The following is a 17202-nucleotide window of genomic DNA, read 5'->3' on the forward strand; positions in this document are numbered from 1 at the left end:
GAGATGAAAATTTGCTGAACAATTGAATTGGCGCCAAGATGCAAATAGGGAGGGAGTGACACAACCAAAAAACTTCATGCTAATCGACAATCGACAATGCGGTTGCGGCGAAGATGGCGGCGGGGTGCGAGGTGGTTGAGTTGAGCCGGCGTGGATGTCTGGGGCAGCAACACGGGATGGCCGGCTCTCATCATGGCTGTCCTTGTGGCTCTTGAGGCATCTGCGATTGATGGTATTGCCATTCGACTTGGCTTGGCAACGCGCGTTGTGGTAGGCAGCTCATCTCGGCCTCGTGTTTGAAGCACTAGCTTTGAACAACTCTTGGTGGCTCTGCATGTCCACTTCGCTCTTGTCTAAGAAGCCAATCCAAACAAAAAGAGAGTCGGTTGAAGCTGGCGTCATTCCAGGCGCCGCCAGCCACACAGACGGTGCGCTGCCATTCGTCGATCAAGGGGGGCGTGGCCGGCCGCGCCTACGCGAGCCTACCGGGCACAACACTGATTGGCAACACATTTGCGAATGTCAGCAAGACTGGACAACATGTCAAGTCAACATACGTTGTTCGGGTAGTTTCAGAGTTATGCAAGTTGATCGACTGTTGGCAACAGTAGTTGTACGGGCTTTAGGTTGTGTTGAAGAAGAGTGATAATCGGTGCACAACAGTTGTTGGCACTTCTCCACATGGGGTGCTAAAGACAGGGAGGTAGTGACGCGGTCTGGGGAGAGAGCGTACAAGCACCTCTTCCCACGGAAGAGACACAACACGTCAGATCAAATTCTAGCAAGCAAAAGCGGAGCCGTGGCAGAGATTGCGGCTCTCTCGGAATGAAACTCAGAGGAAGGCGTCCCTCTTTGACAAAAACGAGAGAGGTGACGAGGAGCCGGGCAGTTTTCACTTGCAACCGGTAAGGCCACCACCACCTCTGCAACAACAGCTCCAGCGCAGCGCCCACTGATGAGCCGAGTTCCCTTGGACAAGCCTGTGCGCGCATCCGTCCGTGTCGGTGCATGTGTTACGTCTCTGTTTGCCTGTCTGTCCATCTGTCTGTCCGTCTCTGTCTCCCTCGGTGCACCCTTGTGCATCACGTGTCCGACACAACCTTCAAAACATTGGCGTCCCAGACTCGTTATCTTTTGACACATGCTCTGCCGATTCGCCTCGGCTGGCCCTTGCTCGCGTCGCAGTCTCTGCTGCCTGCATCCGTGCCAGCTGCCTTCTTATCTCGTCTCGTCTTGTATATGTGGAGTTCTTTTCTTTCCTTCAGCTCACTTCCTTCTGGCTTCTTGCTCCGTCGCCCTTGTGTGCAGACTTGCTCGTTTTTACCACCGCCGCAATGCCGAAGAATAAGGGAAAGGGAGGAAAGAACCGCCGTCGCGGAAAGAACCAAAACGAGCCTGACAAGCGTCAGCTCATCTTCAAGGAGGAAGGCCAGGAATATGCCCAGGTCGTCCGCATGCTCGGAAACGGCCGCGTTGAATGCTTCTGCTTTGATGGCGAAACTCGTCTCGGTCACATCCGTGGCAAGATGCGCAAGAAAGTTTGGATCAACACGGGCGATATCATCCTGATTGGTCTGCGTGACTTTCAAGATTCCAAGTGCGACGTCATTGCCAAGTACAACGCCGATGAGGCCCGTGAGCTCAAGTCTCACGGTGAGCTCCCTCCCGAGGCCAAGATCAACGAGGGTGAGACGTTCAACGAGGACGATGGCGATGCCATCCTCTTCCAGGATGTGGACGAGGATGATCAGCTGAACAATGGCGACAGCGACGAGGACGACGAGGACGATGACCTCGACCTCGGCGATCTCGATGACATTTAAAGTGGTCTCGTGACGCTTTTAACCGAGCAGGAGTCATGTGAGCTATCAACATCTCCTTGTGTTGATTCTTTGTTTTTTCTGGCGGAGCGGGGGAGCATGGTGTGAATAGCTGTCGTGTACAGCCACTGTTAGCTGCTCTGGCCAGCCGATGACATTGTGACACCCTGACTTGTGTGTGTCTGCATCTGAACCGCCCTTCTGCGCCTGAAGCTGGCCAGCAATCAGCTTGCATGGCCTTGTCGTGTCCCTGCCATTGATGAACAAATTAGCCATTGTTTATCGATGAGCTGCCTAGCTTGGAGGTGGTCGAGTCATCCGCTTGTCAGAGGCGCGTTGTGTTTGACTGCTGCGCTGCCCTCCTGCTGTCATCGTGTGTTGTGTATTTGTGGTGTGATACCCTTGCGCTCCTGTTTTCTCCTTTTGCTTGTTGTTTGTCTTTTCCTTTGCCTTCTTCTGAAACCCGGCGTCAACAACTTCTGCCATGGGCACGGCTTGCCTTGGTGGTGTTGGCGCACTTGGTTTTAAAACGTGTTGTTAGCGATGGGTGATTCCGCCAAGCGGGCTTGCCTCATTCGTTTTCGCACACACCCCCATTCTCAAGCTAAAGTTCCACCGCCTGTGTCTTCCTTTCACGGTCGTGTGGGTCACTGTCCTTTTTTTTTTTTTCCTGCTGCAGTGAGGCAGCAGCGAGGCAATGTGGGGCTCTCATATCTGGTGGCCGACTCGTCGGCCGCGGTATCGTTTCCAATCTTTTCCTTCAATCCCCACTTGAGCTAATTTGATCGACAAAAGCCGGCATAGCGATATAACGGTTCTTTTCCTTCATGTCACCACAGCCGAAATTTGTATAGTTGCATCATCATAAACAGCAGGAGAACCATTCGAAAACCCACACTCGTTTAACCCGATACAACACCTGTTGTCAACATGTATTCCGGTGCTGGCGACAAAGAGAGAGAGAGAGAGAGAGAGAGAGAGAGAGAGAGAGAGCGAGAGAGCTAACGGTCACTTTTTTTTAGAATCGATGAAGGGAGGGAGCAGAGAGGCGACTGTGGCTCTCATCTTGCTCGCCTCCTGCGGGTCCTCGAAGACGGGTTTGAGTGATTCAGCCGAGGGCACAGTGTGTTGGTGGGTGTGCGAGGGATCGTGGGCTGTGGTTGCTGGGCCGTGGTAGTCTGGGCGGGGATAGGCACAATGAGTGCAGCCTTGGGCGGGGAGCCCAGCGTGGCTGGCACCCAGGGCGCTGGCGTCCCAACTGAGGTGAGCTCCCGGACTCAAGCACGCGCATGTGCACAAGCACGCCCTCTCCGTGGCCGTCTTCTTCTCCATTCAACTTTTGGGACTCATTTGCGCTCCGTGGTGTGGTGCAGTTGCAGCCTCTGCTCTCCCACGATGCCGCCGACATCTATCGCGTTCAGGTTGACACGTCCAACCCTCTTGGCAAGCAGACCGACCAAAGGCGCCGCAGTCTTACAGCCGCCAAAACCTACGCTGCCCTGGAGCGGGTCCTGGAGACCATTGATGTTCGCGATCCAGCTGCCGTCGCAGAGGTATGACCGCCCTGTCCCAAACCGCCACGCCTGGCTCGTGCTCCCGACGCGAGACCTGATGATAGCATTCTCCCGCCCCCGCGTTTTTTTGCACGGCTATAGCTGAACGAGTCCTTGCAGCAGACTGAACTGCCTGAGAATGCACGCCGTATGCTCTTCGACATGCTCCGGCTGCGCGTCGTTGCTTCGTCGGGCTCTGATCCCGCATCCACCCCGACGCCTGTCAGCTCGGCGACACCGGCCCAGCTTGGCCGTTCAGATGAAGGCGACGAAACTGCTCGCACCGTACGCCTGCGCCGCCAACTCTTACAGTATCGCCAACTGGCGCGCAATCTTTATCCAAATAACTTGGCCCAGGAAGACCCAGAGGCTGACCAGGTACGGCTGCGAGAAGGGCTGTGCGCCCGGCATGCCTCTTTTCTACGCTTGCACATCACACATGACGCTTGCCTCCCGCCTCTTCCCCATAGATTGTGGTGGCCACACCGCCCAAAGCCTTTGCTGCTTCCTACAAAGCCGCGCTGCGCAGTGCCGAGTTTCAGCTTGCCTCCCGTGTCTCCTTTCGCGTCAACGAACTCCAAAACCTTTCCTCCCGTGTCGCCCTCGATCATCAAGTTCAGGCCCTCAAGGAGCTGCACATGCTTCGCCTGAAGGATTTTCAAAGTGCCGTACGTGCACCTGGCTTTTCAGTTTGCAATGCCATGTTTGCGTCCATGCATCATTTAATGGGCGTGCTAGCTCGAGCGCCCACCTCGACCTCCGCAGCACCTCTGAGCCACATCTCACCTAATCGCGCCACGGACCACAGATGCGCGCGGACCTGGAGCGCTTCATGCACCACAACACCACTCCCATTACCGCTTATCGCCGTGGTACCCTCTGGCGAAATCGCCGCGTCTTCATGCGCGATGTAAGCATTCACCGGCGCAAGCTGATGGCATTTATCAGGGTTCTCCTCACCCAGGACTTCTTAACGCCTCATTCTTGTCCCCGTTCCCTCTTTTTATTTTTTGACACTCCTTGCCTGCTGTACACCCACAGGCTGCCTTGACAGCCAAAGAGGAGCGCTTTAAGCAAGAGCGCGAGCGCGAGGCCGAGAAAGAGCGCCATCGCTCTCAGCTTGACATTCTCATGGACCACCGTCGAAAATTCTTGTGCGTGCCCACCCGGTCAAGTGCCACAAGTCTTCCTCCTCTTTCTCGCCTATTTTTTTTTTTTTTTTGACCCTCTTCTCATGTCCAGTGGCGGCCACTTGCTCATCTGCGCCTTTTCATCTGATACTTTCCAGGGCTTTCCACGCCAACGTGCGCACCCGGTTGTCTGCATTGGTTGCAGATGCTGACAAAGCGGTCAAGGCCAAGGATCGCCGCGCCCAGCTCGAGCGCGAACGTTTGGAGAAGGAGCGTCTCCGTCTACTCATGGTCTGTGTCTGCTGCACGTTTTCGATCTGCTCGTGGGTGCACGATCCAAGCCTGAACCACAGCCTTCACTCTCGTCTACCCCTCGCTTTGCATGAATTTGTGGTAACCCAATGGTTTTTGTCAGGATCAAGATACGGAAGGCTATCTGCGGCTCTTGGATGAGCAGAAGGACAGTCGCAAGCGCATTCTCCTGGACAAGATTGACGAACGCATGCGGGTCGTCAACAAACTCATCGACGCTCACCAGCAGCAGGAGCGTGCCCGCGATGAAGGCCAGGTCAGAACGTCGTCCATCACCTTTTGAATATGAAATTGCATTCTGATGCTCGTTGTTTTGGCGAATCAGGTTTCGGACGCTGCTACTTTGGCAGCAGCTGCTGAGAGCTCAAATGCCGGCGCAAGCGAGGAGGTCAAGGCCGGAGCCGAGGCCGCCCTCAAGGCCAAGTTTGATGCCCATGTGGTTCAAGAAGATATTGAGGAGCAGCCCACCATCCTGGTGGGCGGCAAACTCAAGCCATATCAGATGTACGGCCTTCGTTGGCTCGTCTCTCTCTACAACAACCGCATCAATGGCATTTTGGCAGATGAAATGGGTCTCGGCAAAACCATCCAAACAATCGCCCTCTTGACCTACCTCGTTGAGAAGAAGAACAATTCGGGGCCTTTCCTCGTCATTGTGCCGCTTGCTACTCTTTCCAACTGGCGCCTCGAGTTGGCCAAGTAAGATACCCCTTCCGCTAGCGTTGTGGCCCGTATCCTGCCGTTCTTTTGCCACACCTCTGCTGGCGCAGAACAGGGGTCGAGCTCTTTTCGTGGGCAGCTTGTTCATCTTATCTTTCAACTGACGCGTTGCTGCTGCTGCTGCTGCTGCGATGGATCGTGATATCAAGATGGGCGCCGTCACTTGTGACCGTCGCCTACCGTGGCAACAAGGTGGAGCGTCGTGTCTTCCACCAACAGATCAAGGACGTGCGCTTTAACGTGCTGCTCACCACCTATGAAATGATTATCAAAGACCGCGCCCTCCTCTCCAAGGCATGTTTCAATGTTGTCATGACTTGTCATGGTTTTCGGGCGTGAAACCGAGTCCAGCCTGAGCTTGTTTATGTGTGTGCTTGTGTGCGTATGCTCGCGTCGTTGACGTGAGGGGTGGAGCCGCGCCCGCTCATGACATTGCCCGTGCCGTGCCTACTGACAGATTTCCTGGCGCTACATGATCATTGATGAGGGCCACCGCATGAAGAATTCCAAGAACAAGCTCTCGCAGACGCTGATGCACTATTTTAGCGCGCCACGTCGACTCCTGTTGACCGGCACTCCGCTGCAGAATAGCCTTCCTGAATTGTGGTCCCTCCTCAACTTTATCTTGCCCGACGTCTTCAATTCGAGTGACACCTTTGACTCGGTATGCGGTGAACCAGTCGGCCAGTGATAATGCCCCTTGCAATGCTTGCGGAACGCCTTTCTCGCTAACTTTCAGTCCCGTTGCTATGCCTTGCTCGGTAGTGGTTTTCTGCGCCCTTCGCCGAGACAAGTGAGAACGTGGAATTGGATGCCGAAGAGAAGCAGCTCATCATTTTGCAGCTGCACAAGATCCTTCGGCCCTTCTTGCTGCGCCGCTTGAAGAAGGAGGTCGAGACGCAATTACCGGATAAGGTCCGAGCTCTGAAGATACAATACGTGTGCAGCGTTTGCTAGCTGGCTCGGTATCACTTTGCTCAATTCTTTCGCCGGTTTCTCGATTATGCACTCCTGCAATAGGTTGAACACGTCATCAAGTGTGAGATGTCTGCTCTGCAGCGCAAACTCTATGTGTGCATGCAAAAGTACGGCGTCATTCCCAGCAGCACGCAGTCGACATCGGGCAGCAACATGGAGGCCCTTGATGCCACCAAAGCCCGCTCCCTGCAAAACGTGGTCATGCAGATGCGCAAGCTCTGCTGCCACCCGTTCCTCTTCAAGGAGGTGGAGCAGGATCTCAAGAGTGAGCTGCTGCGCCACGAGGATGCTGCAACGGCTTTGGCCAATCTCAATGGCCTCGAGCTGTGGCGAACGGCCGGCAAGCTCGAGCTGCTGGACCACATGATCCCCAAGCTGCGACGTTTTGGCCATCGCATCCTTCTCTTCAGCCAGTTTACCACGATGCTGGACATTTTGGAGGATTACTTTCGCTATCGTCGCCTCAAGTATTGCCGCATGGACGGTAAGACCATCTGCTGGTTCCTTCGTATTTATCATGAGCAGGCGTTTCCGCCATGTTGCCCTCATAGCCCCTCTGATGAATCATTGACCTTTTCATCAGGCACGTGTGGCGCCGCAAAGCGCGCCGAACTCTTGCACGATTTCAACGCGCCTGATTCTGATCTGGAGATCTTCATCCTCAGCACTCGTGCTGGTGGTTTGGGTCTGAACTTGCAGACCGCAGATACCGTGGTTATCTTCGACTCGGATTGGAATCCGCATCAGGATCTGCAGGTGTGTGTGTGTGTCCAAAACTCGCATGTGCTGGGGTTTTGTGTGCGCCAAGTCCTCCGTGCAGCCAAGGGCCGACTCCATATTCCTCTGGTCGTGTCGCTCATGTATGTTGCCACAATATCGCACCCCGTGCCCGGTTGGTTTTGAACACTTGTTTTCGACTTTGCGTCGATACGTGGCGCAACAGGCACAAGATCGTGCTCATCGCATCGGTCAGACAAAGGAAGTGCGCGTGTTCCGCCTGGTTACGGTGCAGAGCGTGGAAGAGCGCATGCTGGAGCGCGCGCGCGAAAAGCTCGACGTTGATCAGCAGGTGATCCAGGCAGGCAAATTCAATCAAACCGCGGACGAGAACGACACGAAGAAGATGTTGCTGGAGATCATTCAGCAAGCCAATGACGATGACGATGAGATTGAGGCCGGCGTGACCGATCACGAAGATCTCAACCGCATGCTTGCGCGCTCGGATGAAGAGTTGGAGGCGTTCGTGGTACGTCTTTTGCTTTTGGTCTTCATGCATCGGGCCGGTCACGCCACACTGTGGTAATGCGCGTAGAGCTAATGTGGGGCATGGAGCTGCTTTTGAATTTTTTTTTTTAGCAAATGGATGAGGAGATAGCCAACAACGATCAGGCCTGGCATTCGGATCGTCGACAGGTGGGGATTGCATTGCAAGACTTGAATTGGATGTTGCCCCGTTGCCTCGGCTCTGTTGCGAGCTCAACGGTGACCTCCGTTTCGCGATGCCCACAGACTCGACTCTTTGCCCGAGACGAGCTGCCGGCCGGCTTGATTGATGCAGAAAACTCGGTATGCATGTCCGTGGGCCTTATCTCGGGCGTGGCCAAGGGCATGCGTCAAGCAAGTGACGGCGCCCGAGCTGACCAATTGCCTTATTGCTTGATGGCCATGGCTGGAATTGTGGTGCTCTAGGTGGCCAAGGCCATTGAGGAAGCAGCTCAGGAGAAGCCCATGGAGGATTATGGCCGTGGGGCGCGGGTCCGCAAGGAGGTCAACTACGCCGAGGATCTCACCGAGTTGCAATTTCTCAAGGTGGGCTTGGTGTTTTCCCGCTGGTGCCTGATTTGCGGTGTTACAATCCTTTTTTATTTTTTATTTTATTTTTTATTTTTTTTTAATATTCGCAATTGCCACGCGTGGACTTAGGCGGTAGAGAGCGGTTCGCTGGACGAGGCCCGCGAACGAAGTGCTGCCAAGCGCAAGCATCGCTCACGCAGCGGCGGAGCCAAGGCGGACGGGAAAACCACAGCTACATCCGAGGGTGAGCAGACTGCGCTTGAGCTAGCTCTTGGGGTCCTGTACATTTTGCTGCGAATCAAGTTGTGTGTGCTATACACGAGTGAACGGGCTCAGGGCCGATTTGCGTTGATTTCCGGAGACGCAGATGTGACGGCTGCGGAAAACATCATCAACGACTTGCTCTCATCCACGAATCGGTAAGAGTGCCGTTTGTACCAGCCCCTGGTTGCATGGCGTCGCAAGCCACACAACTGCCACGCGGGTCTTTGGAATGGGAGGCGGCGTTGGCACTAGTCTTGTCTTGTCTTGTCTTGTCTTGTCTAGCATGTTGTTGTGCTTCTCTCAAAGTGTACGAACAACTCGCTGGGTAGGCATGGCCATGTGCTGAGTTCCAGTCTGATGGACCTCCCGTCCCGAGCTGAGGAGCCGGGGTTTTACAAGCGCGTACGGAAGCCCATCTCACTTCGCGATATCCAGGTAAACGGGAAAGATCAGACGGACCACGTGAAAGCTACCGGGAGGAGCACAGGGGCATGATGTTGATGTTGTGTGTGTTCATTCTCTTGATTCCTGGCCTCCACCTGGTGTTGTAGACCAAGGCCATGGATCAAGCGTATGATAGTCTGGACGATCTTGAGGCTGATGTGGACTTGTTGGTGGACAATGTCATTGACTACTATGATGACGGCGAGGCCATTGTGGATGACGCCGAACAGCTACGGGTAAGCAAGACCGAGGGCAGGAGATGACGTGGGCCATCTTCTTGTTGCTCCTGCTTTCGCGTTTGCGTTGCACCTCTGCCTGACCTTTTTACAACATGTCACCCTAGGCCACCTTCCTGTCTCTGCGGCAGCGTGAGGAGGATGATTCTGGTACGTGTGAGCATCCAACTCGAACATTCTGTCATAGGTGGCGGCATTCTCTAACGGGTGGGCTGCTTGCATGGATCTGTCAACGATGTTATTAGAACTCACGCCCAAAGCGGCCAAAACGTCGAGCCGGGGCCGCACGCCAGGCTCGCGGCGTCGTTGAGCCACCTCCCAGGACCACGAGGTCAACCAAGCGTATCTGCCCTCGTCAGTCGGCCGTCACCAGTGCATGCATGCTGTTGCGCGCATGCAATCGTATGTACTGCTTCTGACACACAAAAGCTGTATTATATAGTTTTAAAAAATAGAGGCCAATCTATTCAAACAACCTGACGAACAAGTCCGCTTGTGTTGTCACAACCAAAAATCGTCGTAAGCAAAAGAAAAGCGCAGAGACATGGCATTTGGTGGGCAAAATGAGCAGAGAGACAATGTCAGCAAGAAGGACTGGAAGAGAGTTGTGGTCTGTGCGAGCGACGGCGTGAAGGGAAAGAGAGCTTGAGCCAGAGAGTGCGGCTGAAGGTGAAATGAGAAAAGAGAGAGTACACGAGAGCGTGAGCAAGCAAGAGAACCAGAGCAACCTGATGCAGCCGAGCCCTGAGGGGCGGACCAAAGCGCACGCGCGGTATGCGCGCGCAAAGCTGACAGCTCTGCGTGTATTCTCCCTCATGATCAACTCGACGCCATAGGGAGGGGGGAAGTCAAAGAGCAGATGAATGGTTCAGGCAGCGTACGAATCGGCTGGACTCGATGAATTGGCAGCTCTATCGTCTGATGCAGGTCGCTGCGAATCGTCCGGGGCAGAAGGGTGACGTCCTCTATTTGGGGACTTGTGCTAAACTGTAAGTGATTTCGGGGCTCGGCAGAGGGATGTGTGACTGTCAATTGGGGCCAAAGGCATCAACACGGCTCGAGTGAGCGCGCAGCCATCATGTCCACGACGACGCTGTCTACCCGCGCCTCGATGCAAACATTAGACATACGTTTGCCATTTCGGCGACATTGGGTTCTTCCCTCAAAAGGACCGAAAGAACGGGAGAGAGAATAGAGAGAGAGAGAGAGAGAGAGAGAGAGAGAGCAGAAACAGAGAGAGAGCAGAAGTAGAGAGAGAGAGAGAGAGAGAGAGAGAGAGAGAGAGAGAGAGAGAGAGAGAGAGAGAGAGAGAGAGAGAGAGAGAGAGAGAGAGAGACAGAGAGAGAGACAGAGAGAGGAACGGACACGAGTTTTGAAATTTTTTCTTCGAAATGTTGAATTTCTTTTGTTCTCTTGCTTCTTCACGTTGGAATGTCATGGTCTCTGACTTTGATCGGGGTGTTGCGTCGTGCCTGTATCATGCGCTACAAAATGCTGTTTATCTCTGACTGGGACGGAAAGAATCAACACATCTCTCTTATAGCTCTAATTTGTAGAACAAATCTCAACGGCTTCAACTTCTTCTCTAAACCAAGTTCCTACCCGAATTACTTCTCTAGATAAACATCTTATCCCACTACCATCTCTACTTGACCCGCGCTTTCCTCCTCACTCTCTCATCATCCATTTTGCGACGACAACTCATTTCGCGCGCGCTCTCTCTCCGCTCTCTCTCTCCGCGCGCGCTCTCTCTCTTCTCTGTGTGCGAGAGAGCTGTGCGTGCGCGTGTGTGCCTCGAGGCACCTCTGCGATCCTCGTCGACCGGGTCGCGTCCCTCAAGTTAGCTTGTGCTGATGATCGGCTGGGGCGGTTGAGAAGACGCCCCTGCCATACGCTCGGTTTCTTCATCGTCGGGTATGTCCGTTCCCGCCCCCCTGCTTGATGCTTTTGAATGTGTTCGTTCAAAGGCTCCCTTGCTTCGGTGCGCTCGCTCCTTGTTCTGCTGCAACACCGGGTGCGCGAGGGCCAGGCGGATGGCTTGGCCCACCGCCCTGTGGTGTTGGCCAGCAGTCATCCCATCCCATCTCTCCCCTCTGCCTTGTTCCCCTCCGCCTTCTCCCCCTCTCACTTGTCAAACGAATTCCTTTGTAACCTTTCTGTGTGTGTGTGTGGCTTTGGCCTGGGTCCTGCACTGCCGGCTCTCTCATTCTTTCCCGTGTTTCGCCCTCCCTTCTACTCTTTTGCTTTTTCTCCGCACCCCCCCATTGCCCTTCTTTTTGTGCCATCAACCTCTGGCTCTCTCTCGTGTGTCCCTCTGCCTCTTCGTTTTTTCCTTTTTCATTTTTTCAAATTTTTTTTTTTTTTCTGGGGGCACCTGTCTTATGCTTTGGTTTGCCGAATTGTGTGGGCCTTGTCACTCACGCCCTCATCGTGTGCGCGCCCTGGTTCGACGTAGTAGAACCCCTCTTTTTTCAACGCTTGACGCCTCGCACCTGTTGCGGTCTCCGCTGCGCCCACCGCCGCCATGAGTATCAAACTTTTGAACCGCATGAAAAAGCCCGTGGGCGTGGCTGACATGGTCTTGCTTGAGGATGTCTCGGAAGACGGCATCGTCGAAAACCTCCATGATCGTTATCTCAAGGACGAAATTTATGTACGCTTTGGCTATCCCACCTGACTGACTCTTGCTGCTACTATTTTTTCTCCCCCTCGCTTTTTTTTTTTTAAAAAAAAAAAAAAGAAACAGCTCGTTGTCGCTGGGCTTGTGTACCTGCTCACCTTGCCGCTCCTCGCTCCCATGCTCGTCATTTTTTTGCGCAGACATACATCGGCAACGTGATTATTAGTGTGAATCCTTACAAACAGCTGCAGATTTATGATCGCGAGATGATTCTCGACTACGTCGGTCGCAACCAGTTTGAGGTGCCCCCTCACATCTTCTCGCTCGCCGACCAGGCCTATCGCTCCATGGTCGATAACAACAAGGACCAATGCGTCATTATCAGCGGTGAATCGGGGGCTGGCAAGACCGAGGCCTCAAAAATCATCATGCGCTACGTTGCCGAAATCACGGGCAAGGGTACCGACATTGATAGAATCAAAGACCAGCTGCTCAAATGCAACCCTGTTCTCGAGGCTTTTGGAAATGCTAAAACCAATCGCAACGACAACTCCTCACGCTTTGGCAAGTACATGGACATGCAGTTCAATCACAACGGCGACCCCATTGGCGGCGTCATTACCGACTATCTTCTTGAAAAGGTGCGCCCTCCCCTTCGCATTCGTTCGGTTTCAAAGCCCATCAGATGGTGTATGGCACGTGGCTCGATTGACACACCACTTTCTGGCTAATCTGCTCTGATGGCTTTGGAATTATCGCCTTGCTTTTGCCTCCTTTGCTTCTTCCTTTTAGTCTCGCGTCGTGCATCAGCAAGAAGGCGAACGCAATTTTCATGTGTTCTATCAGCTCTTGCGCGGTGCCGACGATGCAACGCTCAGCACCCTGCACCTCACACGAAATGCAGAGGACTACTTTTACCTCAGTCAGAGCAGTTGTAACAAGCTCCCTACCATGGACGACGCCGAGGAGTTTCGCACCGTGCTCGAGGCTTTTAGCGTGATGGAAATGACGGACAAGGAGCGGCAATCAATCTTCAGCCTCATCGCCGTCATTCTCCACCTGGGTAACATTGACTTTCGTGGCTACAGCCTGCCCAACGGCACCCACGCCTGTGAAGTCAAGAAATCGGACAGCTTGCGCTACGTGGCTCAACTCCTGGAGGCCGACGAGGCCGATCTCATCAAGGTCCTCGAAGTGTACGTGAGCGTTGATTGAATCCGATTTGCATAAGATTGTTTATCTCAGCTTTGCGTTTGCTTGACTGTTGCGGGGTGTTTTGCACGTGTGCCCATATGTTCCTGTCCGATCTCGCTCTCTCAATCACACACACGCGAATCAACTCGCGCTCCACCACCTCGCTTCTGTTTTCAGGCGAAAAGTTACCACGCGCCGCGAGGTCGTCGAGACCACACTTTCCGAGGACAACGCACGGGACAATCGAGATGCTCTGTGTAAAGCCATTTACGCGCGCCTTTTCGAATGGATGGTCAAGCGGGTGAACAAAACCATCGCCGTCAAGAACAAGCGGATGAAGCGGCGTGGTATTGCCACTCTCGACATTTACGGCTTTGAGATTTTCGACGACAACTCATTTGAGCAGTTTATCATCAATTACTGCAATGAGAAGCTGCAACAAATTTTCATCGAGCTCGTCCTCATGCAAGAGCAAGATGAGTACGTGCGCGAAGGCATTCCCTGGACTCACATCGACTATTTCGACAATGCTGTCATTTGCGAGCTCATCGAGGGCAAGGGCGGCATCATGTCCATGCTTGACGACACCTGCTTGCGCCCCGGCAATCAAGATGATGGCATCTTCCTCGAATCGCTCAATCGCACTCACAAAATTGTTCAGCATCGCCACTACGAGAGCCGCGCCAAAAGCGGCTTCTACTCGGATAGTTCCATGGGCCGGGAAGATTTTCGCCTGGTCCACTACGCCGGCAAAGTCACGTACAATGTGCAAGGCTTTGTCATCAAGAACAAGGATGCTCTTTTCGCGGTACGATGGCCGCTTTGGATTGCAAGCATGTCATCAGAGCCCCCCTTTTTTTTCCCTGTGTGTGTGTGTGTGTGTGTGTGTGTGTGTGTGTGTGTGTGTGTGTGTGTGTGTGTGTGTGTGTGTGTGTGTGTGTGTGTGTGTGTGTGTGTGCGTGTGCGCGTGCGAATCGGCCTTGCTTCGCCTTGATTCTGCGGCTTAACGAAACAGGCTCCCTTCACCAACGTGTTTATGCATGCGTGTTTTAGGATCTGACTCAGTTCATGTACAATTCGTGCCGCCACAACCTGGGTAAAACCCTTTTCAAGGATGGGCAGATTTTGGGAGGCCAGACAGCCGGCAAACGCCCGGTGTCGCTTTCCAAGCAGTTTATGTCATCTGTTAGCGACCTCATGAGCAACCTCATGGCCAAGAATCCGCACTACATCCGTTGCATCAAGCCCAATGAGAAGAAACAGGCTCGCCTGGTGAACATGGAGCGCCTGCGCCATCAGGTCCGCTACCTGGGTTTGCTCGAAAACCTGCGCGTGCGTCGTGCCGGTTACGCCTTTCGCATGGACTACGCCAAGTTTATCGAGCGCTACAAGATGCTGTCGAGGCTGACCTGGCCCAACTTTAAGGGCTCACCGCGCGACGGCGTCAAGTACATTCTTGAGGACGGCTGTGATCTGACCAAGTCTGAGTACACCTTTGGGCGCTCCAAGGTCTTCCTACGCAACCCCAAAACCGTGCTCAAGTTGGAGGACATTCGTCGAGCCCAAGTCATTTTGCTGACCACCAAGATTCAGGCCATCTACAAGGGTTGGCGGTGCCGTGTCGAGTACCAGAAGAAGCGCAACGCGGCCATCACAATCGCGTCCCGCTACAAAGGCTTCAAGGCTCGCGAGAAGTACAATAACACCCGTAACGGTCTTATCCTCATCACCTCGTACTGGCGCATGTGGCGCGAGCGCAAGCAAATCACCGCGCACATGGAGGCACTGGCGCGTGCTCGCGCCGCCGTAGTCATCACTAAGCACGTCCGCGGTTGGATCGTGCGTCGCCGTATGGCCAAGCACTTTCGCAAAAACGCCGGCCCCGTGGTGCTGCAGGCACTCCTCGAGTTTCAGCGCCGAGCCTTTTTGCGAACCGCCGCGGCCAACCTGCCATCGGCCTCGCCCATTGCCCCTTGCCAGATTGGTGCAGCGCCCAAGTTTCGAGCCACTGCAGAGTCCATGGCCAAGTTTTACCATGACTGGCGATGCAAACTGTATCGTGATCGCCTACCCAATTCCAAGCGCGACGCCCTGCGTCTCAAACTCCTTGCCTCCAAGCTTTTCAAAGGCCGCAAGCTGTCCTATCCCAAATCGGTACCCCTGCCCTTCAAGGGTGACTACGCTCACCTGCACGAGGGTGACATGGCCTCCAAATGGGCCAAGCTGACCACACAACACAACATTGATAAGGTCCTCTTCTCCTCCGCAGCGCGCAAGATGCATCGGTCGAATGGTCAGCTGGTCGATCGCTTTGTGGTGCTCACGGCCAACCGTCTGCTCATCCTGGATGACAAGCTACGCCTCAAGTACGACATTCCCGTCAATTCGGACACCATTACGCGAGTCAGCTGCACCTCGCAGGGCGACAGCCTGCTCGTGATCCACGTGGCTTCCAACAAGGAGAGCAAGGCGTTGTCCAAGGGCGATCATGTCTTGTACGTGGACGGTCTTATCGAGCTCGTAACGCGTATCGATACGGTGTTCCGCAGCCAAAACGACCACAAACGACTCGAGCTTACCATCTCTGATAGCCTGGAGCTGCATTTCAACGCACGCTCCACCTCACTTTCCATCAACAAGGGCGATGAAGTCCCCGTCGACGAGCCCCTCATTCGCCGCCGTCGTCATTCGGTCAATGTGGCCGTAGCACCGGACCTCTATTCAGCTCCTCAGGATGCCAAGCTGCGGGGTGGCCGCCGCGCCACGACCCGCCCCGTCAGCGTCCTCTACGATGACATCACTGGCATCAACGGGCATGATCATCGTCGACGAAGCTCTGCTCCCATGCTGAACTTGCACAATAGTGCACCTCCCTCCGCCGGTGCCATCAGCAAACGCCTCGCTGCCACCTTGGACATTAACAATCTGGATCAAGCCCTCATCAACTCGACAAGTCTGAACGATCCTTCTGATTCGGCCTCAGACACCACAGAAGCAGCGAGCTCTGCGGACACCGTCTTTGGCAATGGCAGCACGCGAGCAGTCACGCCGCTGGACTCGTTTTATGCCACCCCAGAGCAGACACACCGGCCTCTCAACCCCGCGAGCGGAAACAAGGGAGTGCCCGGCCCTGCAGCCAACAATGGTGGGCCTCACCGAGGGAGCATCGACGGAACTGGTTCTGACGGTCCCGGTGCCGGGCGCGGTCGTGGCCGTGCGCGAGGTAGAGCGCGCGGCGCGCCCATGCGCGGTCGTGGTGGCCCGCCCGGTGGCGTGGGCCGCGGGGGTGCCATGGCAGCCCATCCCGTGTCAGGCGGCGTGCCTACCGGGCCAGGGCCAGTTCGTGGGCGTGGACGAGCTCGCGGTCGGGGCCGTGGTCGTGGCCGTGGTGGGCCACCCAAGCCCATGCCTCACGCCAATGGCGTCATGGCAGGGGGTGATGAAGAATCACTTCGTCTTTAATTCTAGGTGGCAGTGAGACGCCGGTAGAGCCCTTCTGCGTGTACTTGCCGCTTGCATTTTTGTTCTGTGCGGGATCATATGATGCAGCCACGTATCTTCTCGTACACTTCTTCACCTCTCGTTTTTGTGCTTGCTTGTGATGGTCGTTTCCGATTGTATGGTTGAAGCGGCGTGGCCTGTCCTTGATTTGAAGCAGCGCAAGGCATGAGTGGCATGTGCAGGGTGTCATCTTATCTTTTTTTTTTTTTTTTTGGCTTGTTTTGTTCTTGTTTTTGGCGTTCTCTTACCCTTGTTGTCTTCCTCGTGTGTTGGCATGGTGCCTTGCGCTAGTGTCTCAATTTCCCTTTATTTCTTTTTTTTCTCTTTTTTTTTCTTTTTCAACTTTGGCAACATCGCTGAGCGGCGTTGTCGATCCACGTGCCCCAATTGACATATGAGCGAGACCTTGGCATCTCCTTTCGGTCGTGCGTGGGCTCGGACAGCAACTTATGAGCGTATTGGTATTGACATCAATTTCCTCCAAGAATTTCTCATTTCTACATCGTTTTCTCCACGGCACAATTGTCAAGACATGATTCTGTGTGTGCCAAAATGAGCTTGGCCGCACACACAAGTACTCGAACAAAGCAAAATACGAGTCACAAGATAAAACAAACAAGGCCCTGGTCTGATGGG

At 54.3% G+C, this 17202-nt stretch overlaps 3 protein-coding genes across 3 annotated transcripts; all 3 read left to right on the forward strand.

Moving 5' to 3' along the window:
* Nucleotides 1–1307: 1307 nt before the first annotated feature.
* On the forward strand, nt 1308–2619 carry MONBRDRAFT_38832 (uncharacterized protein). Its single transcript, XM_001749609.1, has one exon. The coding sequence runs from the start codon at nt 1335–1337 to the stop codon at nt 1821–1823; it is 489 nt and encodes a 162-aa protein (XP_001749661.1). The 5' UTR covers nt 1308–1334; the 3' UTR covers nt 1824–2619.
* Nucleotides 2620–3017: 398 nt separating this feature from the next.
* MONBRDRAFT_29199 (uncharacterized protein) lies at nt 3018–9561 on the forward strand (the record flags this gene model as incomplete). Its single annotated transcript, XM_001749610.1, has 24 exons — nt 3018–3083; nt 3194–3373; nt 3476–3658; nt 3686–3751; nt 3844–4041; nt 4182–4283; nt 4415–4527; nt 4662–4794; nt 4919–5071; nt 5141–5514; nt 5685–5841; nt 5993–6199; nt 6301–6450; nt 6556–6997; nt 7097–7269; nt 7457–7759; nt 7870–7926; nt 8023–8079; nt 8203–8322; nt 8437–8726; nt 8901–9006; nt 9123–9251; nt 9359–9401; nt 9497–9561. 24 exons carry the CDS (start codon nt 3018–3020, stop codon nt 9559–9561), a joined length of 3867 nt encoding a protein of 1288 aa, XP_001749662.1.
* A 2214-nt stretch (nt 9562–11775) lies between these two features.
* On the forward strand, nt 11776–17122 carry MONBRDRAFT_29200 (uncharacterized protein; the record flags this gene model as incomplete). Its single annotated transcript, XM_001749611.1, has 7 exons — nt 11776–11904; nt 12072–12512; nt 12664–13067; nt 13243–13873; nt 14119–15714; nt 16615–16618; nt 17097–17122. 7 exons carry the CDS (start codon nt 11776–11778, stop codon nt 17120–17122), a joined length of 3231 nt encoding a protein of 1076 aa, XP_001749663.1.
* Between the last annotated feature and the right edge of the window lie 80 nt (nt 17123–17202).

Source organism: Monosiga brevicollis, genomic scaffold (assembly GCF_000002865.3).
Source record: "Monosiga brevicollis MX1 MONBRscaffold_32 genomic scaffold, whole genome shotgun sequence".
NCBI classification, from domain to species: Eukaryota; class Choanoflagellata; order Craspedida; family Salpingoecidae; genus Monosiga; species Monosiga brevicollis.

Bases quoted from the DNA above. Each gene is read 5' to 3' on its own strand.
- MONBRDRAFT_38832 (XM_001749609.1), top strand. From the start codon at position 1,335: ATGCCGAAGAATAAGGGAAAGGGAGGAAAGAACCGCCGTCGCGGAAAG.